The sequence below is a fragment of the Lepus europaeus genome, chromosome 14, assembly GCF_033115175.1.
Source record: "Lepus europaeus isolate LE1 chromosome 14, mLepTim1.pri, whole genome shotgun sequence".
Taxonomy (NCBI): Eukaryota; Metazoa; Chordata; class Mammalia; order Lagomorpha; family Leporidae; genus Lepus; species Lepus europaeus.
This window is the reverse complement of record NC_084840.1, coordinates 98,597,851-98,618,369: the sequence shown is the minus strand read 5'-3', so window position 1 is coordinate 98,618,369 and position 20,519 is coordinate 98,597,851. Positions and strand designations below refer to the sequence as shown.

Here is a 20,519-nt window from a genome sequence, read left to right as displayed (position 1 = left end):
AGACGTTTTTATCCAACTGCATAATCCTAGCCTTTGGCTCTGAGCAGACTGGGATTGCCATTGTCATGGTGATGAGCAAGTGACAATACCCACATCCTGTCCCCAGGACAACCCTGCCACCCCCAATGCCCACCAGCCCACAGAATGGGTGGTCTCAGTGTGAAATGCACGACGGGGACAAGGGAGATGGTGGCTCACCTGTGAGCTGGAGGTCATCCCCCGTGCCGCTATGGCAGGTGGCCTGGTCGTCGTCACACTCATCCATGGGGTTCCCGTTAGGGGTGGTTGGCCCCGCTGTGGGCACTGAAACAAGATTTGCATGTTACTCTCAGGGGTTTGCAGGGCTATGGTCAGGCTGAGGGCTGCCCCCCTCGGAGCCCAGCACCTGGGTTGTGAGGCCCCGTCACTGACGCTGTCTTGCATGCCAGCCTGCTCATGACCCTGGGCTCAGAACTTTGATGAGAGCTCGCTTGAACTGTCTGTCCTTTGGTTCCCCAGGTGTGAGAGAATTGGCTCGTGACCTCCTGTACATCTCCAGTGTCTATGGAAGTTGCTGTGTTGATGGCGCAGTCTTCCCCACAAGGAGTCCCAACTCACGGTTAGTGTAATTCCAGGCAGCTTCAAAAAAGGGCACATTACGGAAAAGCTGCGGATTTCAACCTTGCTTTTTGCACCAAAGTCAATTTTTCAGAAGGTTAAATTGTTTTCATTTGAAAGTCAAAGTTAATAAAGAGAGATCTCCCATTTGTTGGCTCACTCCCCAGAGGGCTGTACAACAGTTGCAGCTGGGCCAAGATGAAGCCAGGGAACCAGGAGCTTCTTCTGGGTCTCCCACGTGGGTGCAGGGACCCAAGCACTTGGACCATCTTCTGCTGCCTTCCCAGGCCATAGCAGAGAGCTGGATCGGAAGCAGAGCAGCCGGGACCCAGAGCTGCACCGCAGGCCTGTGGTGCCTTTTACCTGCTATGCCACGATGCCAGCTCCACGTCCACTCTGAATCACATTCTCGGTGTACTTTTGGAAGGACCCTGGCACTGCTGTTGTCAAAGAGCTACCCCTTTCCTCGTGCAGCAGCCTTGTACCCTGACAGCCCTCTCTCCAGAGCAGGTGCATCTGAGGACTTGCCTCGGGCGCCCGACTCCCCAGGACTGCAGCCCCTGCCCGGACAGCTGTCTTGGGATCTGTGGTTCAAAGGTTGCCCGCGCTCATTAGTCTGTTTTGGAAGTCCTTACACTTGGTTTAGTCTGGCTTTTCCTTCAGTCTGTTTAATATTTCCCCGTGTTTGGCATCACACTTCGCTGTCGTTCTCTGGCTGCCTCAGAACCACACCCATGTGCAGAGGGGGAGGTGGGCGCTGGGCGCGCTGCCCTCCTCAGCCCAAAGGAGTCCTCTGGTCACTGCTGCTTTGTCACACAAAGTTGACCCTGTCTGTCACTGGGCCTCAGGACTCAGCAGAGTTACGACAAACTCGGAAACAGCTAAGTGTTGGGGCCAGCGTTGTGGTGCAGCAGGTAAAGACGCTGGCATCCCACAGGAGTCCTGGTACAGGTCCTGGCTGCCCCATTCCCATCCAGCTCCCTGCCAGTGGCCTGGGAAGGCAGTGGGAGATGGCCCAAGTTCCTGAGTCACTGCCACCCATGTGGAGGTCTGGATAGAGTCCCTGATTTTTGCTGGGCCTAGTCCTGGCTGTTGCAGCCATTTGGGAAGAGAATGAGTGGATGGAAGATCTGTGTGTCCCTCTGCCTTTCAAATAAATACATTTTAAAAACAGCTAAGTTTCAACTTCTCCAACTGCTCCACCATACAAATAACAAACAGGCTCACCACACACACACAGGGTGCATGTCGGACCTGGGCAAACGTGTGCACATGTGCCCTGGGCTCCGGTTGCTGCTGTCAGGACGGTGGCGTCCTCTCTGCGTGCCCCATTCTCCTCCCGTGCTGCCCTCCTCCCAGGGATGCACGACTTCTCATTTCAGATTTGCTGCAGGCTTTGTTTGTCAAGCGCACTTTGCACATCAGAAGCGGCCCAGTGTACTCTGCTACACTACCAATGTAGAAAATAGATGCTTTCTCTCTCTGCCCCATTTTCCTACTTGAACTATGTTCTCTTTGCTGTCCAGCAGCGTGGACACTCACCAAAGGCCAAACTCAGCTCAGGTGCGTCCTGTAGCACAGGTGCAAAGTAGGTATTCGGGGGGGGGGGGGGCCCTGCACATGGAGTCCAGGGAACAGAACCCTGTCTTTACTCTGCCTGGCCGGTCTCTACCAGACACATCCATAGGCAGGGCCCTCCACCTGCAGTCTCCACTTACCCAGGGTCCCAGGCTCGGCCTTCTCACTCACTCGTGCCCTCCACCCCTCCAACTCCCAAGTCAGGGGTCTCTGCTGAAGCCCCAAGGCCGGGCACAGGGCTAGGCCATGGAAACCCAAGCATGGGAGGCAACAGCTGCGCCTGTGTCTGCCTCAGAGCAAGGGTGCGGTCCCTCCCTGGCTCCATCACACACAGGATACCTGCCTCCTGTGCTGTGGGTTCTGGGGGGCGTCTGTCCTTGGTACAGCCTTTGTGGGGGTGCAGTCCTCAGCAGCACTGCCCACGCTCTCACTCGTGTCCATCTGAGCCTGATGCCTCGCTTCCTGCTGGCCACCAGCACAGAAGTGCAGGCCCTGGCCACTGTCAGCCTCCGAGTTGCCTTCCCGAGGGAGGGTCTCCTCTGGGGCCTGACAGTGGCATTGTGAACGTGTGCGATGCTTCTGAGGGTCCCTCACTGGGTAAAAGGTGCTCTGTGAATTGCACCTGGTGGACGGACAGCCCCATGGACCCTGACCAGAGCAGAGGGGATCCCCGGGAAGCTGCATCCTAGCCTGCACCAGCACAGCTGTGTGGGGAGGCGGCAGCCACGCTACCTTCCAGCTCGCAGCCCAGCAGCTCCATGCGCAGCCCCAGGCCGCCGTGCGTGGCCCTCTCAGGGTAGATCCTGATGAACCGCGTGGACACTGGCGGGAAGGTCCGCAGCTCGGGTGTGTCGTAGTTGCTGTTGCCCTCGAAAGACTGTGGACAGAAGAGGAGCGGTCAGTGCACGCGGGGACCCTGTTTCTCAGGACTGTGGCAGGGCAGGCACAGAGGCCCCCCTGCCCCTTCCGCACAGCTGCCTTTACTTCATTAACCAGAGGGAAAGAAGGAAACAGGGACCATGCAGAGCAGAGGGGTGGAGGGAATGTGTGGGGGACAGGCCGGGGACCGTTGCCTCCCTGAGGTGTGGGGAGTGACTCGGGGCAGCCCCTGCCACTTCCCAGCACCCCCGGAGACGTCGCGGTCCCCCAGGAGGGAGGAGCTGACCCTCTGGAGTGAATTTAGCCCAGGGCCTGTGCCAGTTACTCCCTGCACTGTGATCGCTGGGCACCAAGCACTGCCCAGCAGGGTCCTTGTAGGTCAAGGCCTTCGCTCCATGGTCCTCACCACATTGCCCCTCGTCGGGGGTGGGGCCACTACTGCCAGGGCTGTCTGCCCCACGGTGGACTTGTAAGAAAATGGAATGCTGACGAGTCCAGGGAGCAGCTCCTGCACGTTCCTCTCCCACCCTCACTGGCGACCCCAAGCTGACTGTGCTGCCTTTGGGCATGGCTGTGCGTATCAGCATGAGGCTCTGACCCGAGTGATCAAAACGCTTGGACTCATGGCATCCTCAAGTGACACCAGGCGCTAGAAGCTAAAATTAGCCACTGAGGCAACCGAAGGGTCTACCAGAGACCCACGCAATGTGCCTGTGAAAAAACTGTGCACAGTTTTCAAAAATTTTGGATCAAAATGTCTCTTAAATCTATTTTCCATGTATTTTCTGAGGTGTGCTGAAACGAGTCCCCCAGAATAGCCAGGTAGTGGGCAAAGCCACCAGTGACTGGGGGCAGACACACGCCGATAGCTGACACATATACTTCAAAAGACTGATACACTCACGTTTACACTGTGTGTACTACAACCAGGTACAGACTGCACAGTGTACAGTCACTCTGTTCCATACCCATTACAGACTACACAGTGAACAGCCACTGAGTCCTGTACCCCCAACAGACTGCACAGTGTACAGCCACTCTGGCCTACACCCGTTATAGACTACACAGTGAACAGTGCTCTGTGTCCTGTAACCCCAACAGACTGCACAGTGTACAGCCACTCTGGCCTAGACCCGTTATAGACTACACAGTGAACAGCCACTGAGTCCTGTACCCCCAACAGACTGCACAGTGTACAGCCACTCTGGCCTACACCCGTTATAGACTACACAGTGAACAGCCACTGAGTCCTGTACCCCCAACAGACTGCACAGTGTACAGCCACTCTGGCCTACACCCGTTATAGACTACACAGTGAACAGTGCTCTGTGTCCTGTGACCCCAACAGACTGCACAGTGTACAGCCACTCTGGCCTACACCCGTTATAGACTACACAGTGAACAGCCACTGAGTCCTGTACCCCCAACAGACTGCAAAGCAAGCAGCGTGCTCGCCCCATGGGGGAGTGACAGAAGGCGGGGGCCCATCTGACCCAGCAGACATTAGCTCCAGGTCGGCAGCCCAGCTCCCGGGTCAGCCCTTCCCCTTCTCTGTCCCAGTGGGGACCAGGGGGCTTTCACACAAGTCTCTGCTCATCTCAGACTTGCCTCTCAGCTCACTCTCCCATCTTCCCTGGAACTGTTGGCTTCTGGACCCCAGCACTGACTCCAGAGCTTCAAGGATCGAGAAGGGGGTGACGCGGGGGCAACACGGGAGCCTGGCCGTGAGGAAGGACCTGGCTGGGACAGATGCCTTCCCTGGGCACAGTGTCTGGGGCAGACCTGCCCTCCCGGCCCCGTCTGGCTCTCACCTTGGCCTTGCGTTTGCTGTCATCTGTGATCATCCTCCAGTCAGAGCCGTTATGGCTGTGCCCGATCTTGAACTTCTTCATGAACACCTTGTTCTCCCGGTGCTTGCCGCCCTGCACGATGACACCCCTCACCACCTTCTCCTCGCCCAGGTCCACCTGGAGCCACTCGTTGGTGTAGGGGTGGAGGGCTGGTGGCAGGGCCCAGCCAGAGCGGCTGGTCACCAGGCGCACGTTCTCAGGCATCCAGTTCCGGTCCCCCTGGTTGGATGCTGTGATCTGGGAGTCGGAAATGAGCCCGGACACGAGGCCCAGCATCCCGGAGCAGGGGTAATCTGGCGAGGGAGAAAGCAGCAGTGGGCAGTTAGAGCAGACACACAACATGGGGCTTATTTTACCCCTCGAGGAGCCTCCCTTCCCTCACAGCCCCTCCCCACCCACAGCCCAGCATCAGGTTGCCAAGAACACGCCTTTGACAGTGGGGTAGTAAAGAAATAATCCCGTGGTAAGAAAGCCGCCAAGACAAAGGTGAAGACAGGAGGAGGAGGATGTGAAGAGTGGGCAAGTGCAAGACTCAGCAGGAGGGGGCAAGTCAACAGGGCCCCCTCCCCACCACAATCTCCAATCTCACGTCGAAGTTCATCTTCATCTTATCTGAAAGGCAGAGAGACAAATAGGTCTTCCACCCATTAGCTCATTCCCCAAATGCCCACAACAGCCAGGGCTGGGCCGGGCTGGAGCCAGGAGCTCCATCTGGGTCTCCCATGTGGGTGATGGAGACCCATGCACCTGAGCCACCACCGCTGCCTCCCAGGTGCACATTAGCAGGAAGCTGGATCAGAAGTGAAGAGCCAGGACTTGAACCCAGGCATTCCGAAGTGGGATGTGGGCGTCTCAAGCCACAGCCTACCCCACACCAGTGTGTGTCCCACCTGAGCAGCTTCCCACGAGGACAAAAGGTACCACATCAAGACACTGCTGCAGCCCAGGTGACAACACCCAGTAACCTGCTGCAGCCCAGGTGACAACACACCTGCTGCAGCCCAGGTGACAGAGGCCCAGCACACCTGGTGCAGCCCAGGTGACAACACCGAGCACAACTGCTGCAGACCAGGTGACAACACCCAGCACACCTGCTGTGGCCCAGGTGACAACACACCTGCTGCAGCCCAGGTGACAGAGGCCCAGCACACCTGGTGCAGCCCAGGTGACAACACCGAGCACAACTGCTGCAGACCAGGTGACAACACCCAGCACACCTGCTGTGGCCCAGGTGACAACACCCAGTACACCTGCTGCGGCCCAGGTGACAACACACCTGGTGCAGCCCAGGTGACAGACGCCCAGTACACCTGCTGCAGTCCAGGTGACAACACCCAGCACACCTGCTGCGGCCCAGGTGACAACACACCTGCTGCAGCCCTGGTGACAGATGGTCAACACCCCAGTGATTCCTTTCGAAAGTGTCCATCTCCATCAGTGATAACTTTCTTTAAAGGAATGGCCTACAGCACTTCTGCACATCTCCTTCCGGGCCCGCGAGAGGAACTGCTCCGATTTCCCCGCACACTGCGCAGCTCAGAGCTCGTCTCTGTGGTGGATTCTCCCACCAGGATGTGCGGCTGCCATGTGCCTCTGTCTCCTCACGCATCCCATCGGCCTGCCCTGCCCACTGTCCGCTGCTCAACCCCGGCCATGTTCAAGTGCACGTCCTGGGACTCTCCACAACGCGCCCTCTGCCTTGCTGCTCTCCACTTCTGCAGCTCTGCCGTCCCTGAGGCAGGAGCCAAGTCAGAGCGTCCTGTTTTCTGGGACTCCAGGTCCTGCTTTGTGCCGGGTATTCGCTCAATGAGTATTTGCTGAGTGGATCAGCTCATTAACACCATGGAGAGCAGCTCTCGCTGTGTCAGAAACCTTTCCTGTAACTCAGCCACGGTATTTGCTCGGGCTGCGCTCCGGAAACACGGAACACACTCGGTAAGGTTTACAAAAAGATTGTGGAAGTGCTTTTTCTGAGAGACTACGAAACAGTAGTGTTAAAAATAGAAGTCACAGGTTTTGGCCACTGTGGTCAAACCTGCCTGACGCAAAACCAGATTTTGAACTGGCAAGTTCTGGCTGCTAATGGGACATTTGGAGAAAAACTTAACTGGGACATTGCAAGGAGGGCGGCACCTCCACCCAAAGATCGCCTCTTCTCCAGCACAGCCCTGGCCGAGGTGTGGTGCCCACGTCCACAAGCCCGGGAGGGCCAGGCCCCACTTGGCCACAGCAGCCTCAGGGCAGAGTCGATGCTGACTCCTGCACTGCATCCCAAACAGCACCCACGAGGCACCTCGGTCTGCCTTTGCCCAAAACCTGCGTGTGTGCCTGAGTGGTGAGGTCCACACCAGCCCCTGTGGAGACAATGTGCCAGACCTGGAAACACAACAGAGCGAGACACAGGATGTCTAGACGTCAGAGTTTCAGAGGAATGCTGGGTAACCTCTGTGACTCGTAGGTCTCAATGTTGCATGGGACACAGGAGGGTATTCAAAACGTTTACAGAAAATGGAATTAAAAGGTAACCATATTTTGGTGTAAAAATTTGAGGGGCCAGTCCAGTGGTGTAGAGGGAAAAGCTGCTGTCTGGAGTGCCAGCATCCCATAAGGGCGCTGGTTTGAGTCCCGGCTGCTCCACTTCTGATCCAGCTCCCTGCTAGTGTGTGCGAAAGCACTGGAAAATGGTCCAGGTGCTTGGGCCCCTGCACCCATGTGGTCTGAGAGCCAGATGGAGTTCCGGGCTCCTGGCTTAGGCCTGGCCCAGCTAGGTCATTGTGGCCATCTGGGGAATGAACCAGCAGATGGAAGATCTCCCTCTGTCTCTTCTTCTCTTTCTGTAATTATGCCTTTCAAGTAAATAATTAAATCTTTAAAAAATTCTGAAGTCTATAGTTTTTCCTCCATAACATGTGGTTTTAATGAAAACTTTTAAGGATTTATTTATTTACTTGAAAGAGTTACACACAGAGAGAAGGAGAGGCGCAGGCGGGGGGGGGGGGGTGGGTGTCTTCCATCCACTTCACTCCCCAGATGGCCGCAATGGCGGGAGCCACGCCAACCTGAAGCCAGGAGCCAGGAGCTTCTTCTGGGTCTCCCACACGGGTGCAGGGACCCAAGCACTTGGACCGTCTTCTACTGCTTTTTCAGGCCACAGCAGAGAGCTGGATTGGAAGTGGAGCAGCCAGGACACAAACTGGTGCCCATTTGGGATGCTGGCACTGCAGGCGGTGGCTTTACCCACTATGCCACAGCACCGGCCCCTCATGAATGTTTTGAGGGCTGCTCGTATGCATGGATTTTAGAAATTTTTGCACCAAAATGACCTTTTCATTCCATTTTCCATGAACTTTTTGAAGGAAAAAAGAATTGTTGTCTGCCTGGCCTCCCGTTTAACTGTGTTTCGCCTGGCCACCCTCTTCAGAAAGCTCTAAATCAGTCGGGGGGCGGGGGGGCAGTGAGTTCTGTCAGGAGGCCTAGGCGGTCATTTTCTGGGACTCCATTTTGCAGTAAAATCTCTGTTCTCCGCTCTCACGGAAAACTCGGGATGTGCTGGTCAGTGAGATGCCTGGTTGATGGTTTTCAAAGACTGGGAAGGCAGGACAGCCTACGATGGGCAGCCCCGCGGCCTGGGGTGGAGGGGCCGGGTCCTGGGGATCCTGAGGTTGGGAGACCCCGTGAAGAGGTCTGGCCTCGCCTTTTGCCACACAGAGACGTCTCCTCATCAGCCACCCACACAGCAGAGGGTTCGGCTGGGACCTGACTTTTGGCTCAGCTCTGGTGACACAGCACCGAGCGTTCTGGACGTCCTCTGGTGACACGGCACCGAGCGTTCTGGACGTCCCAGGATTACTGTTTCTAAAAAAGCAACTTCTGGATGTGCGACTCTGCAGCTTTGGAAGGCAAGAGAGGGGTTCGGGTGGTAACTTTGAGGGATTTCTTCTTCTTCCTATGGTTTTTCAAATCCAGACTACTGAGCCGGGACCAGCTGTTTGCTGCAGGCACGGGGAGACCTGTGGTCCAGCTGCTCGGAGAGGACTGTTGAGCACCCGACAAAGGGGAGCGTCACGTGACCCTGGTGTGACCCGGATGGACACTCGTGGCACAGGGCAGGGATGCTGCCGTCCTGTTTGTCAGCAGCTCTCTGAGGGGCCCAGGGCCGTGGGGAGGGAGTATCACTTACATGCTGATGTCTAGTTGGTTCACTCATTCAGTGAAAACAGATGCCGAGGGAGACACACCCTGGACAGCACCGCCAGGGCAGCTGGTGAGTGGCAGGACAAGTCGCCATCGCTCAGCTCCCCCTTCACTGAGGCCGAGGTGCACCCTGTAGGCTCCAGAGAGCACTTCCCACAGGGCTGTTTATCCTCAAGAGCTCTGCGCGGCCCTGCAGGGAGCAGAGGACGCCTGTGGTCCTTAGCCTTGGTGTTGCCCTTGTGGGGCTCACAGGTCTCTGGAAAAGCTTCCATTCAGCAAGCACCTGCCATGTGCCAGGCTGTGCCAAACACCCACGATCCCGGCACACGTGCCAAGTGCACGGCTCTAGAACTGCCTTCCGGGGGAGACAGCTGCAGCTCTGACCGGTGACTACGCTGTCCAAAGAGACAGGCTGGTGGGCGTGCTCCTGGGGCAGGCATCACAGACAGCTGCCTGGGCCAGCGCTAAGGTGCAGCAGGTTAAGCTGGCAGCTCCGGTGTCCCACATGGGCACCAGTTCAAATCCCGGCTGCTTCACTTCCGATCCAGGCCCCTACTAATGCACCTGGGAAAGCAGAAGGTGGTCCAAGTGCTTGGGGCCCTGCACCCACATGGGAGACCCAGATGAGGCTCCTGGCTTTGTGGCCATTTGGGGAGTGAACCAGTGCATGGAAAATCGATCACTTGTGCACATGCCCTCTACCCCCTTCCCTCCCTCTGCCTCTCAAATAAATAAAACTTAAAAGACAAAGCCCTCGCCCTTAACCACAAATACAACTGAATGTGTCTGTACAAACCCCTCTCCCTGCATTCAGACATCTGCAGAACCAAGGCTGGTGGGCATCTGGCCGGCGCTCACCTGTTATCTTGCAGCCGTAGACCTCAAACCGCATGGAGATGCCGGTTTCCCAGGTCAGGGGCTTGATTCGAACAAACCGTGTTATCAGCGGTTTGGGGAAAATGCCGAACACCACGTCGGTGGGGTTGGAGTTCCCCTGGAAGATCTGTGTGGGGAAGGAAGGGCTCTTGTTAACCTATGGTCTCCTACTTAGACACAGCCAGAGATGCCGGTGAGATCATCTGCAACTTCAGCTTGTCTACCAAGATGGGGGTGGCACTGATAACGTGGGTGATGTTCAAGGAATGGGATCCAGAGTACCCGGTGTGGACTGTCCTCATTGTCCGCTCAGTTTCTGGGCGGCCAGAGCCTTGAGAGCATGGATTAGACGCCCCTGTGGGTATCTACAAAGGCGGGGAATCACCACATCCACCAGCGGTCACCGCACAGCTCCCGTTTGCTCCCCCAGGAGAGCGGAGATCAGGGAGGGGTTGGCTGCGTGGAAACCTGCACCGTGCTCCAGCTACAGTGCCAGGCGAGCAGCGTTCTCTGCTTTGACTCCTTCCTTTGACCTAAGGTCTCATCCTCAGCACTCACGACTACCCTAGTCCGTCTCGGTTACTGGCGCGGCCACCTTCCAGTGCTCGGAGCCAAGCTGAGTTACAAACGACCTTCAGCTGGGCCTCCGCTTTGCTGGGCTCCCAACTGGAAAACAACTCATTTCATTCAGAGAACGCGGAGGCATGTCCGGTCGTGAATCTGGTTCCTGCCTGCAAACAGGAACCACTCTGCTGGGCGTGGGGCTGCAGCACGTCCTCAGGGGGATGCCGGCCACTGTGGGCACACGGCCTGCCCCAGGCGGAAGTGGAATCTCCCCTCCGTGGGTTCTACCCCAGCCCTGGGTAGGGGGCCGGTGTTGAATGACAACTCTCAGTGCTGTGTGCTCTGTCAGACGCTTTGGCTGTCGGGGGATCTCTGGCTGTCCCTCCAACACCCTAGGAACAATGTCACAGACAGGGAATGGCCCAGAAGGCCAGGCCCAGTTCTCCCTGCGCTTTCTTGGTCTCTTGTGTGGAGGTACATTGTTAGCATTTGTGGTTTTTTGTTTGAAACTAAGGTGTGTCTTTAAAAATCTCCCAAACAAGAATCAGTCATGAGGTCTGGTGTCAACGTTTGCTCACTTGATCTACGTGTAAGGGTGAACAGGCTCCACGCCCACCGTGTGCAGGCAGTGGCCTTGGACTACCTGTCGCCCACAGAGCGGCTGCCCCTGCACTTGCTCACACCATGCCTGCCCTAAGCCAGGGTCCCAGGGAATGAGCAGGCCCTCTCCCTCCATGCAGGGGGCTTTTCTTGGTCCCAGAGACAGGGCCCTGTTTACCGGCCTCTCCCCAAAGCTTAATTTCAGATCCCCTGGGTTTTGCTGCTATGCTTATCAATTTCTTTTGTTTTTCTTGGCTGCAGAACTGGCTTTTAATCCAGGGGGGACAATGAGAATGAATCATCAGAAACTCTTTGATTAGCAAATCAGGACAAGCAGAACTTCCAATCAGCAGGCTGAGCAAAGCCCTCAGTTCTGAGTGACAGGGTGGGGCACAGGGGCCTGTGTGGCCAGCGCTGCCCTCCGCCCAGCTGCGAGCAGTAAGGAGGCCGCGTGGTGACCCTGGGCTGTGACATGCCAGCACCCCAGCCGAGTGCATCTGTAAATCAGTCAGTATGCCCCAGAGCGCAGCAGGAGAGCTGATTTCTAAAGCCAGTCTGTGGCAGAGGAGGAGAAAGACTCCGTGAATGGGATGGAAGGAATGAGAGGGAAACAGACACCTGCAGCTCTCAGCTCAGAGAACGGCACGGACCCCACACAGGTGCGTTCCAAGAAGCCCTGGGGACTCCTGACGCCACATACTGTGGCCACCCAACTCTTGTCACCACTGTGGGCCCTCCTGTCACCCATAGCCGCTCCCGGCTCTGCCACCCGCCATGGCCCCTCGTGGCTCTGCTACCTGCCATGGCCCCTCCTGACACCCACAGCCGCTCCCGGCTCTGCCACCTGCCATGGCCCCTCCTGACACCCACAGCTGCTCCTGGCTCTGCCACCCGCCATGGCCCCTCGTGGCTCTGCTACCTGCCATGGCCCCTCCTGACACCCACAGCTGCTCCTGGCTCTGCCACCCGCCATGGCCCCTCGTGGCTCTGCTACCTGCTATGGCCCCTCCTGACACCCACAGCTGCTCCTGGCTCTGCCACCCGCCATGGCCCCTCGTGGCTCTGCTACCTGCCATGGCCCCTCCTGACACCCACAGCTGCTCCTGGCTCTGCCACCCGCCATGGCCCCTTGCGGCTCTGCCACCAATGGTGGCTGGCATTGACTTTTCCTGGAAACATCTGAGTAATTTCCTCTTGGCTTCCAGATGGGGAACTCGAGTCCCCTTGGTCAGATTTAAGCCTCTAATTGCAGTTCTCAAGCAGGAAGTGCCCACAAGACCAAGCACAGCACGGCCAGGTAGATGGGGCGGTCATACTCACCAGGGCTTTATTTGCTTCCTTCAGGGTGATCCAGTCCTCCCCGTTGGAGCTGACATCTACCCTGTAGGTCTTCACGAAGTATCTCTTCTTGGTCTCCTTGGAAATGGCGCCCTGTGTCCCCACAGCTGTGACAAAGCGCAGGAGGCCCAGGTCCACCTGTAAGACAGACAGACATGTGGTCATCGCCACCCCCAGGACACGGAGCCCAGGGGATGTGTCCTCCAGGGTCACCCTCCCTCCGCCTGGGACCAGCGTGCCCCCGGTCTCCCGTCCTGCTGCTTCCGTCTGGAGAAAGGCAGGTGGGATTCGGTGGCTGAAGGTGTGCGGTGCTCCTGCTTCATTCCCGGTCACGTTCACGTCGCGAGGTTAAACTCGCTTTCCAGGCAGCCCTTGGACACAGCCCGTGGGAGGTGGCATCGGCCTGTGAGTTTACTTCGGTGTAAACATGTTTTGGGAACCGCGCACAGAGGGGTCTTCAGAAAGATCTCGGAAAATGTGTGCCACAAAAAACTGCACAAGTTTTAGAAGTTTCTGCACTGAAGTGGACATTTTTTATTCCATCGCCCATGAACTTTCTGAAGTACGCTCCCACACAGCATTTTACACGCAGAGAAACAAGAACGGGATCTCAGGCACCGAGTACAGGAGAGGCTGGACCAGAGCCCTGTCTGATCCTGTCCTGCATCCCCCTTGAATGTCCAGTACCAGTGTGAACACACCAGGAGAGCTGCTCAGAGACCTGCGACCTGTGACCTGGCCCGGTGTGGGGAGCAGGAGGACCAAGGGAGCATTTTGGCTTCACGCAGGGCTTCTTCCTCCCCACATCACCCTGCCGCCTGCGGATCAGCTTAAGGGCAGGTGGATCATGCAGCTCCTCCCAGGGCGTCTCCCCTGCCCGGACACTGGCCCACCCCACACCTGCACAGAGGGTATCCTAGTAACCAGAGTGACCAGACTCCCCCTGGGAGGCTTGCAATGGCTTCAGGGGCTCCTGCAGCCTTGGGATGTGCGTGGGGAGGGACCCAGCTAAGCCCCTGGCACCAAGGTTCTAAGCCTGGTTGTGCCACCACCTCTGGGCTTCCAGGCCCTCATCTGCAGAGCGAGGGAATGCCCCTGCCTAGTCCCAACTTCCACGATTCAGTCACACACCCCATCCGTGTCTCCATTATTAATACCAAGTGTAAGATGAAGTCAAACTGTGCTAGGAAAACCATGTTTGGTTTCCTCCCGTCTATACATCTGATTCACCCTGTAAAGCCTTCCCTCTGCTAACTGCATGCCGCGGGTTAGAGGGGAACTTTGACGACCCCAAGTTCAGGTTCATGGTAAGAGGTTCTGCAGCACCCAGAAAGCAAGCCCGATCTGACGAGAGCTCTGCAAGGCTTCTCATGAGGCCAGATGCCCCCTTCCCAGAAAACAGCGGCAAAGCAAAGCAAAACACACACCGGCCTCCCCAGCTCCCGGGCCCTGGCTCCTGGCTGCTCCACAACCACAGTGCTCGGTTAGGCACCGTCTGCAGAGCCCGACTGCTCAGCCACCCGCTGCTCCTGCAGACCCCAGGGCGGGGCTTCACGGATGTGTCGCCAGCTTGTTTCAGGCTGAACCAAGAGGGACAGCCAGGAAGGCAGCTCCGAGGGGGCCGTTCACGCAAGGCCGGGCAGCTGGAGGGACAGCGAACCACTGCATCTCCCCTCCCTGAACTTAAAGGTGGCGTCCACCCTCTGGGTGGTTTTACCAGACTCACGAGGAAAAGGAACAGAACTTGGATAGAAATGAACTTTGTAGGACAGTCATGGTGGATGTTTCAGGTTTCAATTTATCAAGCGCCTGTGCTGACTGAACTCTACATCTCTTTCCAAAAAGAGCCATGGTTCTCCGTCTGAGGGTTTGTTTTGCAAGGGGCTCGTCAGATGAGCACACAAAAATACAAGACCTCCAATACGAGTTTGGGGTAAAAAGAACCCCACACTTAAAACACTGCCAGTGTGTCCCACACTGCCAAGGGGCCCACGTCTGATGGGGTGCTGTGCACACAGGTGGCAGCCCCACACCTCGCCATATGCTGACAGGTGCAACAGGTGCGTGGCTCGACGCCATGGCGCTGAGATGCAGAAGGGAGAGCCGCTCTGGCCACGGCCGAATCACGCGACGCCGTGTCTTCTGTGGGGCTGGGCCGCACATCCGCCTCGCGGCTACGGAGCCTTGAAGTCTTCAGGCCCCGGGGAGCAGGAAGTGAGCTCTTCCGGCAGCCGGCACACGGCCCTCAGTGGGAAATGACTGAATTCCCAGTGTGCGTGTTGTCCAGGCCGATCTGAGCTATCCCCAGACCTCACTCCCTGCCCGGCCTTTTCCTGTTTCTTCTGATTGTGTTTGTTTAGGGGTAAGACATCGTTACTAGATAGGAAAGAAATTACCCGGTGGTCAAATAAATGAACCCTGCGCAAAGACAGAGCTGAGCTGAGAGGAAGGAGGGGGCAGGAATGGGCCAAGCCCAAGACAGGAAACACCCATGGCCCCGACACTGGGCTTTCCTTCCCCAAAGGCTGAGAAATGCATTAGCAGCCCCTCCCCCAGCTGCAGAGCCCCCTCACTGCGCTTTCTCTCTGCACACTCTCACGCACCACGCGGACACCCGACAGTCCAATGCATGTTTCTTCCTAATGTCAGTGCGTCTAGGTCCAATGGGGTTGGGTCAGGTGCTCACCAAGTGATATAGCTGAGACCTGCAGTTAAAACCGGAGGGCAGCAGGTGGGGGTCTGGCCCAGCAGTCAAGATGCCGGTTCAGACCCCCGTGCTCACATCAGAGGGCTGGGTCTGGCTCAGTCCCAGCTCTGGCTCCTGACTCCAGCTTCTTGCCCTTGAGCAAGGACTTGGATTCCGGCCAGCCACGGGTGAGGCCTTGGTTGAGTTCTTGGCTGAATGCTTCAGCCTGGCCCAGCCCTGGCTTCTATAAAGATGTCAACAACTTTGTGGAGAATGGAATTAAAAGAAGTTTAATGCGGTACCGCGATGCTGAAGTCCATGCAGAGTGGGATCTTCAGGAGGTCCAGAGGGTGCGTGTTATGAAAAACTGGATTTCAAGTGGTTTTTTTGGGCACCAAAATAAACTTAGCTTTCATCTCCATTTATTTTCATGAGCTTGTGAATTCTGCCTGGATAGCGGCCACAGAAGGGATCCTGCCTACCACCCTCGCTGACACAGACACAAATGCCGATGCTGGCTGCAGCCTCTCCCTGCGGCAAAGCAAGGTCCGTGTCTGCAGGTGCAAGAGTGGAAGCCCCAGCCTAGGGAGAAGCCATCGGGAACGAGAAGACCTTTTCCTGTGCCTGGTATGATGTGGACCGTGCTCCTGATTCACTCTGTGTAACACAGCCACAGGAACAGCCCACAGCCCTGCACACACACACACAGAGGCACGCAGCAACAGCCCACACACAGGCACATGGGAACAGCCCACAGCCCTGCACACACACACACAGAGGCACGCAGCAACAGCCCACAGGCCTGCACACACACACAGAGAGGCATGCAGCAACAGCCCACACAGGCACATAGGAACAGCCCACAGGCCTGCACACACACACACAGAAGCACGCAGCAACAGCTACACAGGCACATAGGAACAGCCCACAGTCCTGCACACACACACAGAGAGGCATGCAGCAACAGCCCACACAGGCACATAGGAACAGCCTACAGGCCTGCACACACACACACAGAGAGGCACGCAGCAACAGCCCACACACAGGCACATAGGAACAGCCCACAGGCCTGCACACACACACACACAGGCACATAGGAACAGCCCACAGGCCTGCACACACACACAGAGAGGCACGCAGCAACAGCCCACACAGGCACATAGGAACAGCCCACAGCCCTGCACACACACACACAGAGGCACGCAGCAACAGCCCACACACAGGCACATGGGAACAGCCCACAGCCCTGCACACACACACACAGGCACGCAGCAACAGCCCACACAGCCACAGGAACAGCCCACAGGCCTGCACACACACACACAGAGGCACGCAGCAACAGCCCACACAGCCACAGGAACAGCCCACAGGCCTGCACACACACACACACAGAGGCACGCAGCAACAGCCCACACAGGCACACAGGAACAGCCCACAGGCCTGCACACACACACACAGAGGCACGCAGCAACAGCCCACACAGCCACAGGAACAGCCCACAGCCCTGCACACACACACAGAGGCACACAGCAACAGCCGACACACATGCACAGCCCATCTGCTGGCATGTACAACATTCCACAAGCTTGCATGTAGGAACCGCCCACACCCATGCACACAGGAACAGCCCATAACACTGGCACACACACCACTCCACGCACCTGCACACACCAACAGCTCTCACACAGGTACACACACCATTCCACACATCTGCACACGGCAACAGCCCCCACACAGGCACACAGGAACAGCCCACACACATGTCCCTTTTGGCCACAGCACACTCTTCACTGTGACAGAAAACACCCCCAGATGGAGAGCAGCAGGGCCAGGCTTTGGTGCCATGGGAGCTGACACAGCCATGGACCGGGTGCCCACGGCTCATCATGCCTTTGCCACTGCAGGTGGAACAGCAGCACACAGCCTCTGAGCCAGGACGGGAACGCGGCTGCTCCCTGGAAGGATCCAGAGCCAGCTACCATGACATGGCACGCACACTGAGTCTGTCTCGCTCCATACAACGCTGCCCCTGAGCCAGGCCCAGCCAGGGAGCGTGGCCCAGCTTCGACCACTCCGATGGTAGACCAGCATAAGCTGGAAAAACAGAACCCATGGAACCGAGGGCTGATGGGGAACAGGAAAATGCTCTGTGTGGGCGGAAGCACACCGGAGCTTCCCTGGGCATCTCCGGTGCCTCGAAGGGTGGCTTAGTTCATGCACAGGGAGTGGTTGCCTCATCTTGCTGCCAGGCTCAGGCTCTGGCAGAGCTGGAGCTGTGGCTGTCCAGGATGCTCCCGGCTCCACGGGTTTGTTCACAGCACTGCTCCCTGAACCCTTGGGGCCTGGCCACCCTAAGCTCCCAGCGCTGTCCCCTCTCCAGCGAGTGACAGCGTTCTCTCTCCATGTGCAGGTGACTGGACCGGCTGCTATCAGCAGAAAGTCCATGGCACCTGTGTGTGCTGAGGCTTCAACGGCTCCACACCCTGTCTCGGTTCTCACAGCGATCACACAGGAAGGCCTTATGCACAAGTCAGGTGTGCGCCTCCCTGAGGCCGCACAGCCCTGTCTCAGCCAGGACAGTGGCCAGGGTGGATCCCTGCACACCAGGCTGGCCCCCAGGCCAGAGTTTAAAACCCTAATTATCAGACAGGAAATTAAGAAAAATCCAATACATACTCTTTCTGGAAATTCCTTTGAGTGATTCTGGGGCCACCGAACCACTTGGGGTTACTTTGATGTCTATCAGCTCAAACTCGACACTTGCCCCTAGAGAGCAGACCTGCTGATGTGGGGATGCTGTGAGAATACAATACGGTGGTGAGGGGTGATTGTTAGCAAAAGATAACAAAGAATATTTTAAAAATTCTAGAGAGTAAGAAGCATCTTACCATTTAATCTCCTCTGAATTTCCTGAATTAATCCTTTTTTTCATAGTTAAATTAAGGGAAACCTTTGTCCTGGGTGGACACAGACCACTGGTTGCAACAGAACGTGTGCTGGTAATCAAGCCGCCCCACATGAATGAACGGAACTATGTTCCAGAGGGGAGCCAGCAGGTCAGATGACCATAGCCCCAGCCGTCACAGCACAGGGAAGGTCAGGGAAGGTAGCTGCTCTCACGGCCCCACTCCTGTGGCAGAGAACGAAGGGTCGGGCAGCACAGGTGAACCCCAGGGAAGGGCCGGCCGGGTCCCCGCAGGTGGAAGAAGGCGGTGCTGGGAGGAGCTCCTCCATGACTGGTCCACAGCATCCACTCTCTCTCACATTCACTGTTCTGCTTTCTGGACCCAGAAGCAGCTAGGGAAGAAATCTCTTGTTCTGACACACTCTTTGAACTGGAGTTCCGTCAGGTTCTGTTTCAACAGGAAAATCTGCTCTGGTTGTCAGAACTGGCAAACAGAACCAATAGGTTACTTGGGGGCCCGGCACCATGGCACAGTAGGTTAATCCTTCACCTGTGGCGCCATCATCCCATATGGGTGCCGGTTCTAGTCCCGGCTGCTCCTCTTCCAATCCAGCTCTCTGCTGTGGCCTGGGAAAGCAGCAGAAGATGGGCCAACTCCTTGGGCTCCTGCACCCGCATGGGAGAACAGTTCGAGCCTTGGCTGTTCCACTTCTGGTCCTGCTCCCTGCTGATGGCCTGGGAAAAGCAGCAGGTGATGGCTCAAGTGCTTGTGTCCCTGCCACCCACATGGGAGACCCAGGTGGAGCTCCTGGCTTCTGGCTTTGTCAAGGCTGAGCCCTGGCCATTGTGGCCATTTGGGAAGCGAACCATAAGATGAAGATCTCTGTCTGTCCCTTTGTCTCTCCCTTTCTCTGTAACTCTGTCAAATACTTTTTTGTTTTTTTTAAAAAAAATTCATCTCTAAGAGTCGTCGGCAATTAGAATTCATCTGGGTGTTCTCTAGCTTTGACCTGAGCAAGGCAGCCTGTGGTGGCCACACGGCAAATACCATGGGGGCTGTGGGTCGGGGAAAAGGCGGGCAGGGGGGAGAAACTGACCATGTTCTGTGGGTCCCTAGCTCCTTGTGCGAGAGACACTGACAAGGCATCCCCCTGGGCCCTGTGGACACAGGCTCCCTTTGCTGTCAAAGCTTTCAACCTGGGCAACACGATGGGGAAAACGTGTCCGCAGACTCCTCTCAGCCCCAGTCTGAGCACAGACGTCCTGGTGCACACAGGAGAGCAGCCCCTTCTGGCCTTGGCCGGGGTCCCCACACATGCACCTACTGAGGCCACTCTCGACGAAGGCTGGACACTCGTCTCAACCACCGATCACGGCTGTGCTGCTGTATGCGGGTAGACGTGTGGCCGAGTGGTCATTGTGCCCACCTTCCACACCGAATGAACTACCTGGCTCATGTCCTGGCTCTGGTTCCTGACTCTTCCTGCTACTGCATCTGGGAGGCAGCTGTGACGGCTCCAGTACTTGGGTGCCTGGATGGGGTTTGCAGCTCTCAGCTGAGACCCCGGTCCACCGCTGTCCATGGTGAACATCTGAGGGCTGAACCACAGATGGGAACTTTCTCTCCCTTTCTCTCTGCCTCTCCAATAAAAGCTTGTAGAAAATGGAATGGAAAGGTAGGTTTGTTTTGGTCTAAGAAAATGTTGAAATCCATGCATGTAACGTAGCTTCAAAAACTTGCTGAAAAACGCGGATTGTGACCCAACTTTGCATGGTCTTTAAAACAACCCCCCTGCCGTCTGCAGCAGCGAGGACCCCTCGCACAGCCACTCCACTTTCAGGTGCAAAATTCGGGATTGAAACACATCGCTCTGCATTATCCCAAATTATCCCAAATTCTGATGAAACTGCCAGGATTTCAAACAGAGCGCAACGAACTGGTTCTTAATCTGCTTGAATTACTTTTGATAAAAAGACTTTGAGATGAAATCTGGATGAGAAACATGAATGTCCTAGATGCAGACACGTGTAAATAAGCGACGTCCACTCAAACAGGAGGTCAGGAGGTCCCCACCAGGACGCGGCTGTGTTACGGTTCATTGGCAGCTGCTGCATCAGTTTCCGCATCCAGGACGGACCAAAATTCCCACTTCCTGTGACCTTTCCCTGGCAGACGGGTGTCATTACAAGGTGTGTATATATATATATATATATATATACACATAATATATATATGTATGTATGTATATATATGTATATATATATGTATATATATATATATATAACACATAATATACAAGGTATATTCCAGTTCTCTCAGTCAGGGAAGACTCACTTAATAGTGGTTGATTTCAGAGAAGTCACCGCAAGTGGGCAAAAGTATCAACTTATTTTTTCTGTCCTGGTGAATGTTAAAAGCAAGAATTCCCTTTCCTTTTTTACAAACGAGCAT

General features: G+C 56.3%; 1 protein-coding gene across 1 annotated transcript in view; it reads right to left on the bottom strand.

The window, feature by feature from the left end:
• The window catches only part of NRP1 (neuropilin 1), a 112,186-nt gene that overhangs the window by 18,570 nt on the left and 73,097 nt on the right, over positions 1–20,519 (bottom strand). The window contains exons 7-11 of the mRNA XM_062211218.1: positions 12,459–12,614; positions 9,957–10,101; positions 4,866–5,197; positions 2,908–3,052; positions 199–303 (exon numbers count right to left, since the gene is read on the bottom strand). Of these exons, the coding sequence (XP_062067202.1) occupies positions 199–303; positions 2,908–3,052; positions 4,866–5,197; positions 9,957–10,101; positions 12,459–12,614 (883 nt within the window). The remainder of the gene's footprint in view (positions 1–198; positions 304–2,907; positions 3,053–4,865; positions 5,198–9,956; positions 10,102–12,458; positions 12,615–20,519) is intronic.